The 22,352-nt window shown below is 40.0% G+C and overlaps 2 protein-coding genes across 3 annotated transcripts in view; one reads left to right on the top strand and one right to left on the bottom strand.

Annotated features, from left to right (window-relative positions):
* Positions 1–40: 40 nt before the first annotated feature.
* Positions 41–2,884, bottom strand: LOC121951028 (methyltransferase-like protein 7A). Its single transcript, XM_042497201.1, has 2 exons — positions 2,308–2,884; positions 41–709 (listed from the first exon to the last, which is right to left on the bottom strand). Exons 1-2 carry the CDS (start codon positions 2,800–2,802, stop codon positions 476–478), a joined length of 729 nt encoding a protein of 242 aa, XP_042353135.1. The 5' UTR covers positions 2,803–2,884; the 3' UTR covers positions 41–475.
* Positions 2,885–9,750: 6,866 nt separating this feature from the next.
* Positions 9,751–22,352, top strand: part of scn8ab (sodium channel, voltage gated, type VIII, alpha subunit b) — a 61,811-nt gene continuing 49,209 nt past the window's right edge. The window contains exons 1-2 of one of the 2 annotated variants that reach the window (XM_042499790.1): positions 9,751–9,871; positions 14,107–14,444. In XM_042499790.1, the coding sequence (XP_042355724.1) occupies positions 14,163–14,444 (282 nt within the window). In that variant the 5' untranslated portion in view covers positions 9,751–9,871; positions 14,107–14,162. Of the gene's footprint in view, positions 9,872–12,233; positions 12,263–14,106; positions 14,445–22,352 lie in introns of those variants that run through there. The other variant, XM_042499798.1, reaches the window with a different exon arrangement.

The raw sequence follows: 22,352 nt of genomic DNA on the forward strand, positions 1-22,352 counted from the left end.
TATCATATCAGTATTAATTTAATAAATCGATAATCATGCATAAGAGTTAAACTCTTTAATCACCAACTTTCAGACACATCACAATCAGATAACAGCAAAAATATATATATTTTAGGGATACAACAAACTCATGTCAAATCCAGCAGCACATGATCTCTGATCATCTATGGCAGTATATTGATTAATCAGTAAGCAACTTGGAGAAGGAAAGGACAAATAGAAGATTAAACATACTTTTCACTTACACTGCGTATAAAATTAGTAGTGTGCTAATGTTTTTATTCCATGTGTTAAAAATGTCTTTACAATACACAGACTATTTCCATACAAAAATAAAATTAGTATCAAAGTGATTGGCATTATCTCCATCACTGGTGATCAATCATATCAGAAAGGAGAGCGGAGGCATTAAGTGTTTGGCATATTCATACTCTGGTTGTGAGGGTAGCTTGCTGCAAAACTAAGGAGACAGAATTTATTTCACAGCATAGCCGTAGATGTGGGGTTTGATCATGAACATGAGCGGTGCTTGGATGTGTCTCAGCTTGAGCTCAGAGAATCCAGCAGCCTCCAGATGTTTCCATGTTTCCCGGGTGACCTCGCATCCATCGCCAAAGTAGTACCATGCAGGCTGCAGAACATGCTGGAAGAAGTAGGACCAAGTGGAGGGGTCTGCGACAACATGCTCGAGGAAAAAGAAGGCTCCGCCCTGCAAAGCAAATATTTGTTACAGTGCAAACTTTAAAATGAATCCATTCAACCTGCATGTTGGCTACTTTCATCCATAGAACAATGGAAGGATTACTGAGTGGGCCTGCGGGGCACAGGCCCAGGAGCCTAATATGCAACAAAATCAATAACAACAAAATCCCCCACAGAAAATGCATTACAGCTACAAAAAGACAGAAAATAACTACAAAAAGGGCAAAACAACCACAAACGCACACAAAATAACAAAAATGACACAAAATTACCTCAAAGAGACACAAAACGACTACAAAACAGACACACAACGACTACAAAACAGACACATAACGACAAAAAAACTGCATTCCAACTACAAAGAGACAGAACACCAACAAAAGAAAGGGGAAACAACCACACATAAGATGACCTAAAAGACAAACAATTACCTCAAAGAGACACAAATTGACATGAAGAGATGCAAACCACCAAAAATGCATTACAACAACAAAGAGACACACAATAACTACAAAAAGAGGTAAAACAACCACAAAGAGACGCAAAACAACCACAAAAAGGTCACAAAATAACCCCAGAGAAATAAAACCACAAAATAAATGCATGCAAAGACAAAAACTCCAAAAAGGGACAAAACAAACACAGAGAGACACAAACTGACCAAGAAAGGCACAAAGTGACCTAAGAGACATTAAACAACTACAAAGTGACACAGAGACACAAAACCACAAAAATTATGCATTTGGACATTAAAGAGACACAAAATAACAACATAAGTGGGCAAAATGACCAAAACAGGCACAAAATGACCTAAAAAAAAGATGGATGGACAGCATATAGACAGAAAGATGGACAACATAGAGTCACAAAACCACAAAATGTGCATTACAACTACAAAGACATGCAAAAGAATGACACAAAAAGGGCCAACAAATGTAATTTGTGTGTGTGTGTGTGTGTGTGTGTGTGTGTGTTGCTCTTTTGTCGGAGAGGTGGGGGGCCTTTTGCATATCTGTGCCCAGGGGCCCACTCTCTGATAATACGCCCCTGTGTGGAAGATATAGGTTTATAATGGAATATTTCGATTTATGGATCCTTTGGTAAAATACAAAGACTTACTGCTTGAGTTTTAATATTGAGTTAACTTAGTCATAGGATGAAAGTCTAAATATATTGTACTTAAATGACACCAAACTGGAACCATCTCCTTTCATATGGGTAATCTTGGCACACATACAGGTCAAAGGTCACAGCAGTGGTGTATGATTAATAAGAGCCTGTTTGCAGTCCAAAGTAAAAAATCTAAATGAAATATATACTAGGTTACTTTGGCTGGTGCCTATGCGTGGTGTCATTTCTCTGTTTCGCATGTTTGGTATCAACATGTTAAATTAAAATCATTTAAGTATACTTTCTTGCTTGTTTAGTAGGATGGTTATCAATTTCCACTGGTAAATTATTAATCCAGTAGTTGCACTGCATTTGCATTTGCAACTGCAACAAACAGCCTCAATAAAAATGATGTCTGAAGCTGCAAATCAGTATTTTCTTTTCAGTGAATTTACTTGAAATGATTGTTTATTAGAGGAGTCACAGATGACTTACTGGTTTGAGCATGCGGCGCGCCTCCCGCAGAGTCTGCGCCGTGTCTGTGACGGAGCAGAGCACCAGGGTGCAGACAACAACGTCCACCGACTCGCTCTCAACTGACCCCATGTCCTCCCCTGAAGCCACCACAAATTTCTCATAGGTGAGGCAGTCGTTCTCGTCCATGCTTTTCTTCAGATATTTCTGAAAATGAGGGTTGGGGTCGGTGCAGATCACCTTGCTGCCAGGCGGGTAAAACTGAAAATTAGTACCGGAGCCGCAGCCGATCTCCAAAATAGTGAGCCGCCCCCCGGGCTTACAGAACTCGGGGAGACTGCGAAACAGCTCCTTCTTCTTGTCGTGCATCTTCTTGTTGTACGTTATAGAAATCCGGTACACACAGAAAGGGAAGACACGTTTGTATATTGCATACAGGCCGACCGCTTCGATCAGGTGGAGGGGCAGGCACAACACTTTGACGATTAAAGTGCAACATTTCATTAGGAGAGACATTTTTCTTCCTGAAGCTGACCTTCGTGGCACCCGCAGTGTCAACAACACACTTTCAAGCTAACGTTACAGGCGTAGCTGTATAATAATAACAGCGTGACGAAACAGGAAGCCCGGTCAAGTTTTGAAAATAAAAGTCGACAAGTATAAATGTAGAGTAATAGGCCTATATGTCGTAAAACGTCAGTTAATCGCCTGGGACATTATTTGCTTAAATAATTAAAATAAAAAGGCTTGTATTTTGGACAGGCGCCTATATTGGGCAGGCTTTTAATTCCTCTCACACAAAACAGTTGCTCAGCAAAGATTAGGAAATATAATCCCATTGGGCAAATTGCCTTTCTTGTTTTTCAAAAACAGAAGAAGAAATCTGTGAAAAATACAATAAAATTACCTGATTTTTAATATTATTATTAAATATATATTTTTTTAGTTTTCAAAGAATTCAATCGCTATGAGGACTGTGGCCTCGCAGGACTGATGTTGGAGCAACTTTGACTGAAGTTTTAAATTAAGTTTCAGATTTAGTCTATGGAAGCCTTGTTAACCTTGGCTATTTTCCTACCTGTACCCCTTGGCTTGGTGTTATTGTAGTTGCACTGTATATGTCTTTATGAATATGTGATTTGTATTTGTATTTTTGTATAAAAAGTAGGAAAAGGGTATTCCACCCCTCCCCCTCCTCCTTCTCATAGTAGGAAAAGTACAGGTGAAATTGTTTACATTGGCTTAGTTCCATTAAGTGTGTAATAAGTTATTCCAGTGAGCCAGCATGCACAACAACAGGACATCTTCTAAACGGGGTGCAGCTGTCATTAACGTCATTAAATGCACCTGTGTTACATTGACATGTCAACGTGCGTCTGCCGTGAGAAAGCTTTACGGTCGAATGAACACTGAAGCCATAGATGTAGAAACATAACTAGCCATTCTTTGATAATAACGGTTGAAGTTTGTTTCTCAAGTGGAAATTGAACCACAAAGTCCAGAGCAACATGCTTTAGCTTCAAAGTAAAAGTTGCGCGCTGTTTTGAAGCTCTAAGTGCAAACTGAAAAATGTTAAAAGCTGTTGTTGGAAAGTGGACTAAACTTTTAAACACCATCTCTCAAGCCTAACATTGCAGGCAGTGAGTACTGGAGACACAGGATTTTGGTATTTTAGTGTCATGTCTATAGCCTAAATTTGGCTAACTTTTGGCCTCTGAGTGTTCAGCTAGTTTAACCTTTTAGCTAAGCTAGCTAACTTTTGTGCCATAGAGGGAAAAGCACAGGTGTATTTGATAAAGGTTAATGACAGCTGCATCCCATTTAGACGGCTTCGCTCGCCTGAAGTTAAACTTTGTGTAAAAGCTCAAACTGACCAATATTAACAACCATAGTTGAAAACACGATCAAACTACAAACTTTTTAAGGCCGCCTTTCAAGCCTAACATTACAGGTGACGAGTAAAGGACAAATGATTTTCTTTTTTAGGGTCATTGGAAGAAGTTCAACTAATGTTTAGCCCCTGAGGCTTATCTAGTCTTTAACTAAGCTGGCTGCCTGAATTTAACATAATGAGTCAGTCTGGTTAGGGTTAAGTAACATCGACCCTTTGCACAGATGACATTTTGACATGTCATAGCAGGAAAAGCCCATTCTATAAAATGAGTGACAGCTGCGTTTAGGGGAGGACCTGGTGTTGTGCATGCTGCCTCAATGAAATAGCTTTTTGCCACACTTAAAGGGAACTGAGCCATCATTAGTATTATCAGTTTCACCTATGCTTTCCTACTTTGACAAGTCAACATGTCTGCTGTGAAAAAGAGCCATTAAGTTACTTTGGGTCAACAGTTTGTTGTGTATTAAATTACAAATACACTTAAATGGTGAATATAAGGTTCATGACTTTCAATGTTCATCGAAGCTCCAATTATTAATTATTCAAATTAATTATTATAAATTATCATTGCGGCTAACAGATTAGCAAACAATTTGGGCCAGCAGAAATGGATCGACATGCTAACCACTCTTACGGGAGCACGTTGTCGATCAGCCACAACATTAAAACCGATGTAATGTTCTGCTGGGAAACTCTGGCATTTATGTGGATACCACTCGACATGCACCACCCACCCAAACAGACCCTGCTTCATGGCAATGGCACTCATCGATGGCAGTGGCCCTTGCAGCAAGACAAGCGCCATGTCACTTTTTTATGAATGGCCCAAGGAGTGTGAAGAGATTTTTAAAAAAAAACGCACATCCAGTAGTGGGTGCTGGATCCAAGATAAGCCAAAATGTGAAAAAATAGGAGCGTGACAAACAGCTCAAGGTGTCGACCTTGCCTCCAATACCCCGAGATTCCAGTCCAATCGAGCATCTGAGGGACAGCTGGATTGGACACAATCTGTGTGTGTCATGGTCAGCACCCAGACCGAGTACCCACATGACCACATGTTTATTATTTAATAATAAATAAAGTTGCCAATAAAGGCCTGAGTGCCAATAAAGTTGGCACTCAGGCCTCATAATCATATGATAAACAATCTCAACTCAAGGTCAATTTACTCGGTTGTTCTGGAGATTTCGACTTTACGGTCTTCATCTAAGAACAAAGTTTGCTCATTTGTCATTTAACTGTAGATGTTTCTGCAATTATTCTGTGAGTCCTTGTCCATGTGGGTTTAAAAGTTGAGTGTGACAGTTCATTCCTGACCCTTTGAAACAACTGTTTTTTAAAAAGAATCTCAGGATCCACTTATTTCAGTTTTATTTTCATTTCAAACACAATTAGCTGGACTAATAAATTAGTACAGAGCCAAAAACAAAACAAAAAAAATGTCACTGTATTACTATTTACCTGGTGCTATGTACTTCTACTGTACTTTAAACCAGTCCTGTGCACTTCTCTCTAATCAAAGTGGGAAAGTTCATTTGAGGTACATTTGGCAAAGTCAGCAGTTAGATCTCAGCCTCAATCCCTTTGTCTTGTAGACATAAAACATATTGTTTCAGAATTTTTTACATCCATTTTTAATCGCCTATCAGGGTCCAGGGCGTGTTGATGCAATGCTGTATGCAAAGAAGCATAGAAACCTTGTCCCCTAAAGTCAGATTTGGGCAATCCAGAGACAGTTTCAGGCTACAGTCTGTGTCTATAGTCTTACATTGAGTCTGATGTTTCTTTGTCCACTCTACAGCACACTATGTAGGCCTAAAGATGAATGGAAATGGGGTCATAATCTTAAGTATGTTCATTGTTTGTACTGAAATGCACTAAAATACTAAAATGCAAAGTAGCTGAAAAAACAATGCCAGCCTTTTGATTTCCTGCAGACCTGAAGCTGCAGTTCTTAAAATGTCCACCAGATAGAGACATTGTTGGGTCAGATTTAAAACACCCCTATAAAATCCTCCAACTCTGCACTCTGAAGCGTAAAGGCTTTAGACAAAGGGCCACAGACAGGACAGACAAGAGACAGGATGTAGATTTAACTCTTTAGTGAAAGATTTTTCGTTGATACAGCACAGTAATACAGTACACCCAATTATAGCATATATCACGGATAGGTGTGTGGTCTGAAAGACATAGGAAATGAAATATGCATACATCAGGTCAGTATTGCTGATAATGTATACAGTCCTCACCAGTGATGGAAATTTCAGTTACGATACTATCATTGCTAACAAAGGAAAACTTCAGGCAACAGTAGTCATTAAAGGTCCTGTTGATACACGTGTTACGAACCAAATATGACTTTCATTATCAATAATATACAGCAAGTTAGGGGTCAACAGATTATCTGCCCGGACGATTATTGGGGCCGATATTTGGCATTTTGCCGATTATCTGTATCGGCTTGTCATTGTAATGATGGGTGATAAAACTGATTAATTAAAAAATGCAAAAAAAGAGTCAGCATGGGAGGAACTTTTCCTTTGTAAAACCTCAGGGAGCTATTTGGATGTATTCATTTTTTTAAAATTTAGATTTTCACTTGACTTTATAAAAAAAAAAAAAAAAAAATTGCTGGGAACCTGAACGTTTTAGTTTTCATTAAACATTTACTAAAGGCATTTAAACAAAGGTTTTGTGTTGGAGTTTGTTATATTCCAAATTCTAAATATTGACAGAAATATTTTATTTTTTATTGTAAATGCATATCAGTTCCAAATAACGGTTATTGGTTTCATTAACTACTAATAATCGGTATTGGTATTGGCCATATATAACCACTATGAGTCGACCCCTACAGCATATCAACATCACCTTAATACCAAATATCAACATCAAAGGCTGCCTGCGGCTTGATTGTGCTTTAACAGGACAGTAACACGCCTCCAATTAACAACACGGGGATGTTAATTAACACAGTTGGGATTACAAAATATATATGTAGGCCTGCGTGCTATCAGGTATCTTGACCTGGTCTATCAATGCCTGTAGACACATGCCAGGTAACCCCAGAAAGTCCGTTTGGGATGTTGACTCTTGCAGCTGTGACCCGAGGTGAGCGCTCGCTCCCGTCAGATGCTTGCTCGGGCGCGCGCATGCAAGCCGCTGACAGAGAGGTCCGCCTGATCAGTCTGGGGACTATATTACAGACTGTGAGCAGTGTGTGCACGTTTGTACTCTAAAAACTGCAAACAAACACAGAGAGCTTTCTCCTGCTGCACACGGCATTATATAACATTTATAATACAAAAACCACTCTATAATGTACATACAGTCACACACCGTCTGCTGAGTGACCCATATACAAATCTTTATGTCTGTCTGTTTAAGGCCCACATGGTGTGAACATAAGTGCATGCATGTAGGACATGCATTTATAGAATTGGGTCCACAACCATCATAATGCTTCAGAAAAGTACCAGAATATTTTTATCTTAATTTGTTGTCCACAGGGGTTTTAGTATATGATGCTTTTAATATGCATGCAGAAGAAGTTAAAATTTTGGTTGCTGGATTTACAGAGAAAAAATGAGCACAGGTGTAGATTTAAGCAATACGTGACAAGACGCTGTGGTTTTAAGTAATAAACCACGGCCATAAGGGGCTTAATGCTGTCTAAAAATGATTACCACCTATATCTGGCAATGTTTCATAAAATAAAAATACAGTAACTGAAAATACAATAAGTTATTGATAGAAAATAATCGTTCTTCTGCCAAGAAATGTAGTTCTGTCAGTTGCATACGTCTACAGCTGTTGTAAACAGGAAGAGAATACTTGGACATAGCTGCTCTCATGAACACCTCTTTGTTTAATTTTTCATTTCAGACATTGAATTGGCCATTCCTTGTGAACAGCAGCTCTGGACACTGCAGCAACAGAAAGTTTGTCGATCTGGCGGGGAGTCACGATGATGTGGGATAAGATCCTTGGCGCAAAAGGATTAAATGCAGGTATCGCTTAACTTAAGAATTTTCAGTATTACTTGGTACTGAGTTATTTTGGTCCATACTTTAAAGGTATCGAGTACCGATACTCAGCCCTAGTAAAAATCAATTACATAACAATCATTGGCAACTAATACGCTAACTTTCAATCGCCCAGTTAGTTGTTGTGTAACCAGGCTACACTGTAACAAAAATAACACCACAAGCTAATGACAGAATAGCTAAAGAAAAGTAAAAATAATAGGGTACAAATAAAAATGTGCAACTGGCTAGTTTAAGTTACACTGTTAACTTAGATAGATCATTGGTTTGGTTCATAAAAGGTCAGTGGACTGCACAGCAATATTTATATATACACACACACACACACACACACACAAGTATTTATCTTACAAATTAGTGACACAGTAGGTTCTCCAATTGCTCAAACATAAACCCCCCTTGGCTCTTTCCCTAACTGCACCTTTTTTTGTGTGCATTCATTTAATGATAATGTTGTGTACTTCTGACCGTTGTCGTCCTGGTAGATGGTCAATGGTTCATCAGTTGGCAGTTGCCCTCTTAACCTTTGTGTCCCATATGACAATAGGTGACTATTTGGCGCAGTAATACTGAAACTGTAATGTAACCTAATTACAGCCACATGTTTATAGAATATTTTACAACGGCTATAAACATAGCTCAGCCAATCATAATTAAGGACTGGAACAATACATTTTATAAATTACAATGAATGATTAGCAAATTCCATTTAGGCTTCAGTTTGCGGATCTTGGTGTTATGCTGGACACTGGTGCACTATCACACTATCATGGCTTACTCTGACACTTGATAGAACAAAACCATAATTATATTACTAACACCTGCTTTTCCCACTCTGGTAAATCAAACTGTCTCCTGGAAGAACGGCATATAAACAATCAATTTTACACAAATCTGTGTAACAAATGCAGCCATTAAAGTTAAGGCAAGATAAAAATGTAGGTGTACATGGTTCACAATTGGTTTACCTTAACCGTCCCACATTGGTATTGATTATAGGTCCACTTAACTCTGGTGGTTTTAATCAAGAATAAACAATGCATCTTGACTAAACTGCCTCACTGGTTTATATTATAAATAAAAATAACTTTTGAATTAATTATTTTTGATACTACACTTGGAGCTCTGGTGTCAAATTATTATTATTTTGACACAAAATCTCAGAAATCTCGCATCTAACTTAAGTAAAGGTATTGCAAGAATGGGTCAAGATGTTAAGGTGCCATAAATAAACTCTTATGAAAAAGCTCAGTTGTTTTAAATATGTCTTAGAACTTCCAGGTCTGATTCTCCTAATAATATCTATTACGCACCTACGTTGTTCTCATAGCACATCCAGATGAAAACAAATATGTTGCCAATCGCAATACCATTCCCATCCAGAATATCACGGACTGCTGTTACATGAACAGTGTTTTTTTTTTTCTGCTTACGATGCTGCGGTCTCTTGTCCGTTATTGAAACTAAAGGCATTTACCGACGCTCCCTAACAATTTGCTGAGAGTCATCAATTATGCAGGGTAGCCGCACGCACTGGGAAGGAAGATAGCAGCAACAATATGGCGACAGCCGCAGTTACTCTCGACTCTTTTCTACATCTGCAGATCAGTGACAGCTGTCTGGATTTCTGTTAATGCGAGAAAAAGTAAGTAGACAATCTGTTTTCTGCTTTGTCTGGTATTTCGTGTCGCGGGATGGATCGCAGTCCTACTTTGTCGACTGACTGCATCCCAGTGCCGCAGAGCGGTCCCTCTCTCAGCATCTTTTCCGAGCAGTCTGTGGAGGGCTCCTTGCCAGTACATGGACAGATATGTAAGCGAGGTGCCGGTTATCGAGGAAGATGAGATGTGATTTTTTTTTTTTTTTGGAAGGGGTAATCACGGAATTGTGACGCGGCGCGGTAGAAAACAGGGAGACGGCAGGTTATTTGGGGTGTTGGCCTGCCGCTGGATGGGATGACATTTCACTGTGTCAGAATGTGAAACATACGCATATGGGATACACAAGTGAGATCACGTCAAACTTCTCTGAGTGCCCACAATAACTCGCCTGCATGCTCCAAGTGCACGAAAAAAATGCGTCGCTTGCAGAATCATTTTAGGTTGCAATCTCCTCGCTATCAGTATTTTATAACTGTGATAGTTTTATCCCCCCCACACCACTACCCCCACCCCCCCACACCACCTCTGCGCCCCCCTCCCTCTTGCAATCTCTTTGGAGACTGTATTGCGTGAGGAGGAAGGTGCGTCTTTAGTTTGGCAGTCCTCAAAGGGGCCGCGGCACCCTTTTCTGGTCTTTTCGCGCAGTCTCCCCCAAATTTCCCCATCATGTTGTTATTCTGCAGCTTATAAACCTGCACCATAAGAAGTCTGTCGCCGAGATATTATACGGGTGTGGTACAGCCTTAAGGCCGTTTTAGTTTCTCTCCCTCTCTCTCTCTCTCTCTCTCTCTCTCTCTCTTTTTGCTGTAAATAAATCATTTTTTTTAACATGTGATATGATGCGGATGCTGCGGGTCTGCTTTGAGTTGAGGCCAGGGATGTGTTGTTGTCGGGACACGGCTCGTGCATTCAACTGACCCACTCTGAGTTTGTTAGTTCGAGCCTATAGCAGCAATAACCCACACTGCAGCATTTTAGGCTTTGGCCCTATAGGACAAACGGCGCGCCTCGGTGTTTAAACAGTGGACTTCTCTGGAGACTACACAGGCTAAAATGCACTCTCAGGCGATGAATGGCGCTCACATAAGACATGCAATGTGAAGGGGAGCGGGGGGGGGGGGGTCTTCATCCCACACAGGGAGAAAGTTCTCCGACTAGAGGTTGTCTTTTTCTGTTTATCTCACAGTGGCCCAACGTCCCGTGCCTCATAATTCACGTCTTTACGTATCCCTCATCCGTCCTTTTGAGGTGTTTTTTTCTTTTTTAAAACCTGAATTATTATAACTCATCAAAATTTCCAGTCAGGACGTCATAACTTTACCTGAAATTGTCTCAGCTCAGACATGAAGTGGCCCCCACCCGTACAGGATATGAGGGGCCTCCTTACTATTTGGCTGCCAAGTTATCCTCCCAGAAATGCTGGACTTGGGCCTGTTGGGCACACCTATCCTCAGTGATGCTGTGGATTTGGACTTACATTTAGTGACAGGCAACATTTAGACATCACTGCAGGAAATAAGGGATGTGGAAGGTATCTTTTTTTTACCGGCTCATGTGACTTAGATGCAAGTGCCCCGTGCGCCTCCTCCTCACTCGCACTGTGTCGCCGCCGTGTCCGGTTTGCTCCATCAGATGTCAGGTCATTATCACAGTGCAGAGAGCGCAATATTAAGCTTTTTCCAGGTGACGGGACGGAGGCTTTGGTGCGTTTGGATGTCTTTGCTCCGCGCAGAGGACGCAGCGTAGGAGCATTTGCTAAACGCCGCTGAGCCGGACGAAACGAGATTTTCGTTTTCTTGGGAGGCAAACGAGGCTACAGGAGTTTTTAATTTTTACTGTCATCCGTCAATTTCCGGACTCACTTGACTCATAACGGATTTAACAGAACCGAGAGAGGCTGCGCGCATTTTGGTGCCTATTGTGCGCATATAGAATTGATTTAAAAAGTGATCCGAGCAGTTTTTTTTTTAACAAAATGAATTAAAACGTGTTGCGTTTCTGATCGTGTTTCACATATGACCTAGTGAGTTACAGGACACCACTGAGCATCATCTGCAGCATTTTCGGGCAGTTTCCCGCGGTCGCCCTGCAGTTTGCCTGTGTTCAGGATCATCTCCGCGTCGTGTATAACATGTGCACATGCACTGCTGGTCATGCTATTGCATCCCGGTTTGAATCACCTTGACGGCAGATCAATTGATGTAGCATTGGTGGAAGGAGACTTGGAGGTTGTGCCGAGGTTGAGTTACTTGAATCGGACTTCATCCCTCTCCTGGTTGGCTGTGCTTTTTTTTTTTATTTCCTCCAAGATACTGGCTTGTTGGATCTATATCCGCCTGTGGATTTCTACTGATTTATTTCTGATTTATTTCCAGGTCTGTACCCTTTGTCGTTGTCTCCATGAATTTTGCACAAACTGTCTGATTTTGTCTTTGATAGCCTGAACTGTGACTTGACTGTCAAAATGTTGTGTCAAACAGCATGGCAACGAGCCAATCGGAGAGGGGAAAAATGTATCTGTTGTAGGAGAGAGATGCAGCTGATAATGTTATTACAACCTTACTATTTAAACAGCGAGTCAGAGCCCCAGAGGTTGAATAATTTCTAGTCTGGACTTTCTCACGGCACTTTGGACAGTTTGGAATGCTTAATTATCAGTTAAAGGGTGTAGGACATGAACACTGTGGCCTGTTACATAAGACAGACATGGGACAGGTGACAATTTTTTCTAAAAGGTTTGAATTTTCCTCAAATCCAAAAAGTGAGCAGGTGGATGGATATGTCACAGAAAATAAATGAAATAACATAACAACATGATTATGCAATATACTGAACCCATTCCTCCCCCCCACATTATGGGCTGGTTGATATGGAGAAAATCAAATATCATAATCTTTTTTGACCAAATACCTCAATATTGATATTGTGATGAAATTTGTAGGATTGATTATCGGTGCTTTCACAAAATATAGACTGAATGGGAAAAGGCAAATAGTAGAACAGGTAAAACAGTCTGTTAAGTTCAGAAAATTACATCCCCATTCTGCAATGTAGCCATGTAGCCTTTTAAAACAGGGAAAGAAGGCACTTACGATATTATGATAAATCAAATATATTTGGTCTCATATTACTTACTTTATCAGTACTTTAGATCAATGATAAGTACATGGCAGAAGTTAACTCGAACCAAACAGACGTAAGTGATACATGTATGTGACAGTGCAGAGTCTAGTGTTGCATATTCAATATAAGAACTTCATGAGAAGTTATATGTATATCAAGGCCTCTTGCTGTGTTTTGTATTGTTTTTATTTGGTTGGCATTAAGATTGTTTGGCTCCTTGTCCTTTTGCACAGATCAGGTTCTGTAGCATGTAATAGGCTTGTGTGACGGTGGGTGCTGGTAGCCACTTTACCACTATTTTATATGTATTGTCGATGAGAGCAGTTTGGACTCAATCAGAGAGACATCCAAGCTAAAGTAACGTGCTCAAAGCTGCTGCAGACCTAAATGTCTTTTCACAGGGAGACCAGCAATGCTACATTCACATCACATTCATTCATTCTTAATATCATCACCAGAACTCCAAATGCTGCATTTTGCAATGGTTAGATACAAAGAGAATGTCCTGAGAAAGAAATCTGTGAAGGGAAAAGTCAGGCAGATGACTTTCTGGTGGGATTAAGAGTCCATCATTTCTGAGCAATAACACACAAACAGCAACATGTCACATTTCCTTGTTGTTGGGGTCACAAAGGTGAGCGCAGAAGGGACTTCAGTGCTGTTTCTTGTTTGTGCTGGGTACCTGAGTCTAGCTCTCAGGGATCCAGGATCAGTGCTTTAGTCATTAAGGTTGATGGAGAGAGCAGAAATAGTGCCTACTGGCCCACGTTCCAAATGTGTGCACTTTTTCAGCTTTATTTTGCTTTGTTTGCGTTCCCTGGCAGAACTAGAAAATTCCATCTGCAAGGCTTTAAGAAACACTGGCACTGAGGAGGGATGCAAAACAACTGGTCTGATATATCAATATGTTAACCAGTTTAACCACAACCCTTTGTTTTCCATAAAATCACACTGATAATTAAAAAAAAATAGACATTATATTAAAATGTGTTTCTTCTTTTTTTCATTTCATTTCATCCATGACTTTCCTCTTAGATCAGCACCTTATGCCCACTCTTCTTTACGTTCTCTCTCTGTGTCCCTCTCTCCCTCTCAGAGCTGGATGTCTGGGATGGAAAACAAATAAAGAGGAAATAGCTGCAGGATGAAAACATGGCCGCACCCCTTATTGCACCCCCAGGACCTGACAGCTTCAAGAAATTCACCCCGGAGTCGCTCGCTAACATCGAGAAGCGCATCAATGACGAGAAGAACAAGAAGCCACCCAAGCCCAGATCGGACAGTAGTCACCGCGACACGTCCGACGAGAATGAACCCAAGCCCAACAGTGACCTGGAGGCTGGGAAGAGCCTGCCGTTCATCTACGGCGATGTTCCTGATGGAATGTCGGGCACACCGCTGGAGGATTTGGATCCATACTACCTAAACACGAAAGTGAGTTTGTCACACAGGCCAAATGCTCCACCCACTTTTCACCCAAATACTCAAATGAAGGAGAATTTGCTTTAGGTAGTTTAAGGTTTACAGATAGTGAGATGTAATATTATCAGCTGTTGAGTTGAACCTTTAAATGAGCTTGGTCTTTGTTTTTTTTCTCATGTGTAATTGCCTTGTATACTAAACTTACACATGAAATTCACTGTCATTACAGATTCAGGTTTCATAGCAATTAATTCAGAGTGTAAGTTATTGTATTTGCTACTGAGATCAGCATATAATAATAGCAAAGATGACCTTGAGACATTTAAGAGCTTTTGAGCACTTTTTAGTCGCTGCTGCAGGGGCCTAGAGACAGTCGCTGCATTATTAAATCATACAGGGCCTGTGATTTTTTTTTAGTAAACCTGTACAAACGAAGCAGAGGCAGAGGGACGTAGTGGCTCTGCTCCTGCAACACTGCAGGGTTGTTGTGAAATGCAGTGCTGTGGCAGTGGTGGTTCTCAAAGGTTTCTGCAGTGTTGATTATGATCTGTGTTAATGCACGGTAAAGATGATGCAACAGCAGGAGGAGAGGACATATAAACCGTGATGTTTATGTGCCATCGATACTACAGCTAATTCAATTCTATTGTGACAAAATATACTTTCAGATCACTGGTGCTATGTCCCAGCATGCACTGGGGCAGTGTAATTATCATTGTTATCATCATTTTATCTGTATTGCTGCAATATTATGTGATATATTGCTTTTTACAGCAATGAAATGACAAAAATAAACCAAAAAGAAAATAAATTGGAAAAGGCAAAATAAGTTAAATAGGATCCCCTCAATTAGTTTAGATAATTTAGTCGGTTGTACCTGTGCATTTAAAAACTGTAATATACTTATGACAGGTCAAGCATATTCAGAGTTTTCTGTACTCCCTCTCTTTACTAGAACATTTTTTCCCATTTCATGTCATGTTGTCCTACTTTGTTGTGATTTTGAGCAATTCATTTTTCTATAAGTGATTGCCTTTGCAATTTTTTAAGGAAATTTATATTCAGATTTATTTTTTGACTGAGCAGATAAAAACAATGATCTATCTAACAGAATTATTGCATTTATGACTGTGGGACAGTTTTTAGCCAGAACCCGCTATATTATACTTCAAAGTGTAAGTTTAAAAAAATGTTCAGTGGCAAAGTTTGACCTGTTGGCCCAAACTTGCAACTTTCAGAGAGAGAGTGAAAATAAGCCCCACCCACACTGGAGGGGAAAATAATTGCATCTTTGTCACTTTGGTCTGCTCACAAACAACTGAGAAATGCCCAAAAGCTGCTGTGTGGTGGGATACACGACCAACAAGGTAAAGAACTAAGAGCTAAGTTTTTATAACCAAAAACACTAAGTGTTTAAGAAGACAAATGTGGATAATACATTGGGAAGTACATTCATAAAACTTATTATTATTACTTAAGTTGCAGTTGCTGATTTGTCCGGACAGACTTTAGAGGTTGACACTTTCTAAGCTAATGTCTGGTTTTGATCTTTGTTATTTTGAATTATGATTTTACCTGGCGATTCAGTCGTCATAAATAATAAAGTAATTCACTTCACACATTCAGTGGGATAATTTCTCCAAGATAAGCAAGGTAAGGAGAAATCACACATGCTGTTTTGTATGGACTGTTTCTAAAAACAATTCCATTTCTCTGAAGGGCTTCCCATATGTTAACAGCCCTAAGTTCATCCAGAGTACTTGATTTTGGATATCTTCTGAGGTGTCTGAATAATACTGGAATACTGGAATCTCAACCAAGCCTTCAATGCATCTTTAAAATAGGGAGAGATTCACTAATATTACTTTAAACAGCCATTCACAGTGGTGAGATTTTAGCTGATAAAAGGGGAAGAGTGTGCTGTCAAGGACCAAGTATCAGAAGATGCGTTTTGACTTGTAATCCAGAGACTTTTATGGCAAATATAATTCATCCAGGATGCTTGTTGGGATAAATTCATTGTTGCGATGGGTTTTAGATTTAATCCATCATTATCATGTAAGTTATATATGTATTGTCCTTTAATCTCACCAGGTTTATTATTCCAAAGGAATTTAAATTGTTTTTGTTCAAAACAACAACAACAACAACAACATTTTATGCGACTGATGCGCAATTATTGAAACTCTCATCCTTGACCAATTTTACCTAGGAATAACATTAAGACGCTATCTCCCTGCAAATATGAGACAAATACACATACATGATTATTTGTTTCTGTGACCTATGCATTCCTGGTACACTGATCACATGTCGTCACTGGGGGCGCTACACTTGTGGCCCTCTGTTACGGTAACTAATGACTTCTGTTTATCAGATAAACATGAACCTTTTTTTCTGGCATCAACAATGAAATGAAGAAGCAACACCTTTTTAAAAGTAATTGCACAATTGTATAAGTTTGCCACTTAAAAAAACACAGTAAAATATTTGAAATTTTATTTTGTATCTGTCCTTATATTGAACATTATGACCTTAAACCTGAGCTAAATTATGTCTCCAGCAGGTTTTAGTTAAACCTGAGACACAGTGATTAAACTACACCAGTGCAGTTTAAATTGCTGCTTCTTAGAGTAAAGGAGTGGGGTTTAAATGATCATGTGACTTTGACAGACATCTCAGATTTGAACCCATCCCACACCTTAAACCACAGCTAAGCTTATGACAGAGCAACATTGTATGTGTATTTTGAAAAATTTCCTGCAACATGGCAATCTGTGTTATTTCTCTCAACCTTTTTATATGCGGCAACCCTGTTTTTATCAGACCTAATCTTCCAGTGTTTTCCATATTTCAAATTCGTTTTTTCACAGTGTTATTGGGAGATTTAAGAGAGATAAGCACATCCAAAAATCACATCTCAAAATGTTATTACATAACAGCGTTGAAGGTCAAATCAGTGTTATTATTCAAGATCATATTGCGATTGCTCACCTCAGACATGTCACGCAGTCAGATATTTTTTTCAGGTGCCATAAACCCCAATCATGCTATTTTCTTTCCAAATTATGCATTTTATTAGTCAGAGACTTCAAGGCATGTAAGGCCTCAGTCCCACGCCACTCAAACTCTAGCTTGGCTGTACCCTTACATTATAGCTCTGCACTAGCGAAAGAAGACTGACGAGTGAAGGCAGAAGACGGCAGGAGAGGACAGGAAGTGGAGAGAAAAGGGCAGGAGTATGCTGTAATGTCTCCAGCTGTGCAGACATGTGGAGTAGCCAGTCTCCTGTGTGGTGGCAGTGATAATGTGTAAGAGAATCTGCAGCCTGTACAGCAGCGAGAAGCCCAGTCAGCAGGACTGGCAATCTCAGCCAGCAGCACTCCCACGAAGGGCGGATGAAAATATCAAATGTATGTGCCTTTTGTGAGCTATTGATCCAAAGCCCTGGTTCTGTGGTGGCCACAGGGAGAGATGCATTCTTGTCTTATTATTCTTCCAGCCTTTAAAGTCATCTGTGCAAGCAACTTATTACCACCCATATCCATGTTTGTTGTTAGGCGGCAGCCTCTAGCAACCATAGTAATTATGACAGGAGCAAAGAAGAAACTCAGGGAAGTCTAACCCTAACCCCCTAACCATAAACAAAGGACTTTCACCCAGGAGACTGGTGTTAGTGTCCTGTGTAAAACCAAAAGTAAGTGTAACAAACATATTAAGTTTGACCCAAACCATGATCATTTTCCTTAACCTAAACATGTAATTTTTGTTGTGTTAACTGCAGCTGCTTCACATCATTAACCACAGGCTGAAAAGTAAGACTGTATGTGCGCCAACAGGCAATATTGGACAGTCGTATATGCTGTTCTTGGGACTCATTGGCAACAAACCTATTCTGTAGTTTTAGGTATGAGGATGCATTGTGATTCGAGCAAAACAGATTGGCTTCCAAGGCTCTATGTACAAACACTTAGATGAAATCTCATTCAGATGAGTAAACACAGTAAATTATGATAAAGAGTCTCAAAGTTTTACATCATATTTTTAGTGTATAAATGCTGCCTTTTTGCACAAAGCTTCAAAGCACTATTTTTTATACTTCATGTAAGCAACAATGCAATTAACCGGACATGACATCCATCACAATGTTAAACCCCCAGAAATCCTGAATGTGCCTCTCTTCCTCAATTAGGGTATGGTAGTATTGATAAATCATTTGTTTTAAAAAAGTTTTTTTTTTATCATAAAGTCAGTCATATATATTATATAAATTTACATAACCTAATTGTTCAGAACCTTGGAATCCCAAATGGAATCCCAATTTATATTTTTTGCTAATGGTTTTTGGCAAGAGTTGTGAAATATGATATAATAATATAATTTGAAATATATTAGCAGTTTGACAGGGTCACCCTCAAAACAAAAAAAGAGGTCATTTATGAAGTGAATGTTATTTCCAAATGATTTTAGCCAGTATTAAGTGCCATTGGAGAGATTATTCCTTTCGCTGTTACAATATCCCAGTGGCATGATTGTTGGATAATTAATGATTTCTGCAGGTACACTTGAGGATGTTATGCCAACATGCCTAATGAGTGTTAAGGGCCATCCACAAGAAAAAGGGTAACTATCAGAATAACTAAAAATATATTATTTTAAAAATCCTTCTATCTCAAGTGGATGGCTGAGTCCACCACCAGTGATGGGAATATAACATCTGGGTAAACACCTTCATTTTAGATTAGATTAGAGTTTTGCCTGTTTCTGTCTAAGCAGCACTTGAATATTGTTCAAAATTAGTCGGCACCAAATGAGAAAGAGATTTTCTTTAAAAAGTAACCAGTGTCACACCCTCACCGACACACCAGGCAAAAAAAACAAAAACAAAAACAAAAAACACACACACACACACACACACACACACACACACACACAGAGGTATACTCGTCAACTGCAGAGCCCTGTACACTGGCCTACAGGCAATAGGAAAGGAGTTTGTTGCCTAGTTTTAGTGGTTTTCCCGTGTTTTAAAATACCACCTACATGCACAAATGTTTTGGTGGAAAAGGGCATAATTGTTCTCAGTGTGAACAGCCCTTCAGGGTGAGATCCATTAGGATACGAATGTGCTTCCCCCAATAATTATCAAAAAATGTTTTGGATTTTAAAGAAATATATTCATGACCTTGGAAGGTAGTTGAGCTCAGCCCTACTTACCATTTCCCCCCGTTGCTACTTGCAGTATTGCAGTGGAAAAAATCTCCTGCGGCCTAAAAAGCATCTTCCCCATAGAACACTGCTCTAAAGGAGACATCTGTAAACAAGGTCAATTTTGACTCTTCCTGTTTGCAAAATTTCGATCAGTGGAGGTTTTATGTTTGTAAAGCTTGCCTCAAGCTAAGAAAAGGGATTCAGAAATCTGTGACATCATCAGAATAAGAGGGAGAGACACCACTGCGCATAAATAAAGTAAACCCGGAAGCTAGAAACTTAATTGGCATATGCGTTAGACTAGCAAATCTCATCGGACTTTATAGGTGCCATCTTAAGGTCCTGTACCCGGATCTAGTCAATGGTGGATGAAGTACCTGAAAGCTATAGAAAAGTTCAGATTTCTTAACAGAAAATGTTTTTGTGAAAACTTAAAGTCACATATTAAAATATTACTCAAGTAAAGGTCTAAAAGTATCTGATATTTACTGTGCTTAAGTATCAAAAGGAATTTTATAATATTTAATGTACTTAAGTATTGAGATTAAAGGTACAAGTAAATTATATTAACAACAAAACAAGCGGTCAGAATCCTGAGAATTAATTCAAGTTTTATTTCTTCATAACATGCACCACCTTAAAAATGGAACGTGCATTACACTTGAACAAAAACTGGTCTTTTTTTTACAACTTAAAGGATTTAAAGAACCAAATACACTTTCCCTTCCCTCCCATTCTGTCGTTCATCCATCTGTCCCTCCCTCTCTCCCTATTTTGTAGTAACTAACTAAAATGCTTAGGGAAAATATAGTGGAGTAAAAGTAAAAATTGACACAAGTTAAGTACAGATTCTCCCAAAAGATACTTAAGTACTGTAAGAAATGATTATTACTTTGTCACATTACACCCCTGGATCTAATAATACATCCATGTTATACACCCATCACGGCCAAAGCCCTTTATTTTCTGGCTTCCAAGCAGCTCCACTGGTGCAGTCATGGTGCCTTGCTAAAGGGCAAGCTTTTAGGGAATTTCCAAAGGCAGGCATTGGGTTGTGGGCATTTAGACTGCTAGATAGTTCATCTATAGGCTACTACTTAACACAAACATGTGTATCAATACAGCCTCTGACTTCTCCTCATACAGCTAAGTCTAGATCTGCTAACTCATCATACCTATCTGTGTGCTGTGTCAGCAAGTTCAATAAGCTTCACAGGTTAAGACCTCATCTCCCCTCTCCATTTTACTATCATTCACATCAATCATTTTCCTATTCCACTAATGCGTTTGTCCTTTATCACACCTGAGGAAGTGCCTCTATTCATGGTTAGAGTCCATTCTCGCTCCGCTGTTCCTGTCCTCACCTTTCCAGGCTGCTCGTCTCCTCTACTCGACCGACGGTCATCCTATCGCTCACCATTGCACTGTATGTCAATGAGTGTGTCTAAGTGTGTGTGTGTGTGTGTGTGTGTGTGTTACCGTCAGCTGCAGGAAACCTGATCACAGCACTCATGCATCAAAGAGAGGAAGAGGGGGCAGTGGCGAGGAAGAGAAATGCAGCGTTGCAGTTCTTGTTTTCCCCTGTGATGGGGAGAGGACTGCCTGGGCTTTTCAAATGTCTGATGTGATTAGGCAACGTTAAAGCTGCCGTGGTCGTACAGGAAGAGCAGGACGGGCTGGATGGAGGGCATACTGCTGTTTTAGCTTGCACGTGCACACATCTGTGTTTACGTGTGTGTGTGTGTGTGTGTGTGTGTGTGTGTGGGAGGGGGGGTTCGATATACATGCAGTTGAGATGATTCAGCTTGAATTGCTTTGCTGCACAGTATAGGCATAAAGAACAGCTTTCAGGTTGATGCAGAGGTTTCACTCTCCTCACTGAGGCATTTTGGTGAGCGTCTTATAACAGGAGTGTGCAGCAGACCAGTCATTCCCGTTTGGGCTTCTGCAGCGACTACTGAGCGCACAAAGGGAACTCATGGCTAAAGCAGCAACCTCCGAGTCTCAGCATGTAGCAATGTACACACCATTACATTATGTCCCACCATGTCTGTGTGTATGTCTCCTTCCATTACTCTCCGTTTTCCCCTTTCCCATACGCTGCCTCCTTGCCAGCATTCTTTTTTTTTTTTTCAGGGTGTAGTAAATTAGAGAGAGAGCCAGGCTTTAGTGCTGTCTGAGTCCTCCGTCTCTGATGACACAGCATCCTCCTGTACTGGGCTGAGTGAGGAAGGGATGGGGTGGTGGTGGTGGGGGCGAGGGGGAAGTTGAGTGTGCTTCCACTGCTAGCCAGGGTGGTATAAAGAAGGAGGGTGGGGTAAGGAGGGGGAAAGTGGGGTTTTGCAGCACAGCACACAGGTAAAGAAGTGGGGTGACGCATTTTTTTCATATGGTATAATATGCAGGGAAATGAGTTTGCAGTCATTCACTGTTTGATGAGACATTACTGCAGTGAGCTCAGTCAGAAGCACATATTTGAGGATATGATGCTAATTGATAATAGATTATAGTTCCTTATGAGATTTAAGCTTTTTTTATTACAAAGTTTCACCATGCTCACTGTGAAAGTGAATGTACTGTTGATATTTTTTGCTCCTCTGCAAATTGAATCAAGATGCACTTAGTCAATACCAGGTGCTCGTTACAGAACGGGCTAAAATCCAGCTGATAGTGTATGTGTGCCATGTTCTCTTTCCAGTCTGCTCATGA

This window comes from Plectropomus leopardus, chromosome 2, assembly GCF_008729295.1.
Source record: "Plectropomus leopardus isolate mb chromosome 2, YSFRI_Pleo_2.0, whole genome shotgun sequence".
NCBI classification, from domain to species: Eukaryota; Metazoa; Chordata; class Actinopteri; order Perciformes; family Serranidae; genus Plectropomus; species Plectropomus leopardus.

Coding starts and splice junctions, on each gene's coding strand:
- LOC121951028 (XM_042497201.1), bottom strand. CDS start 2,802: ATGTCTCTCCTAATGAAATGTTGCACTTTAATCGTCAAAGTGTTGTGC. Junction 710..2,307: donor CGCGCCGCATGCTCAAACCA/GTAAGTCATCTG, acceptor TTTGCTTTGCAG/GGCGGAGCCTTCTTTTTCCT.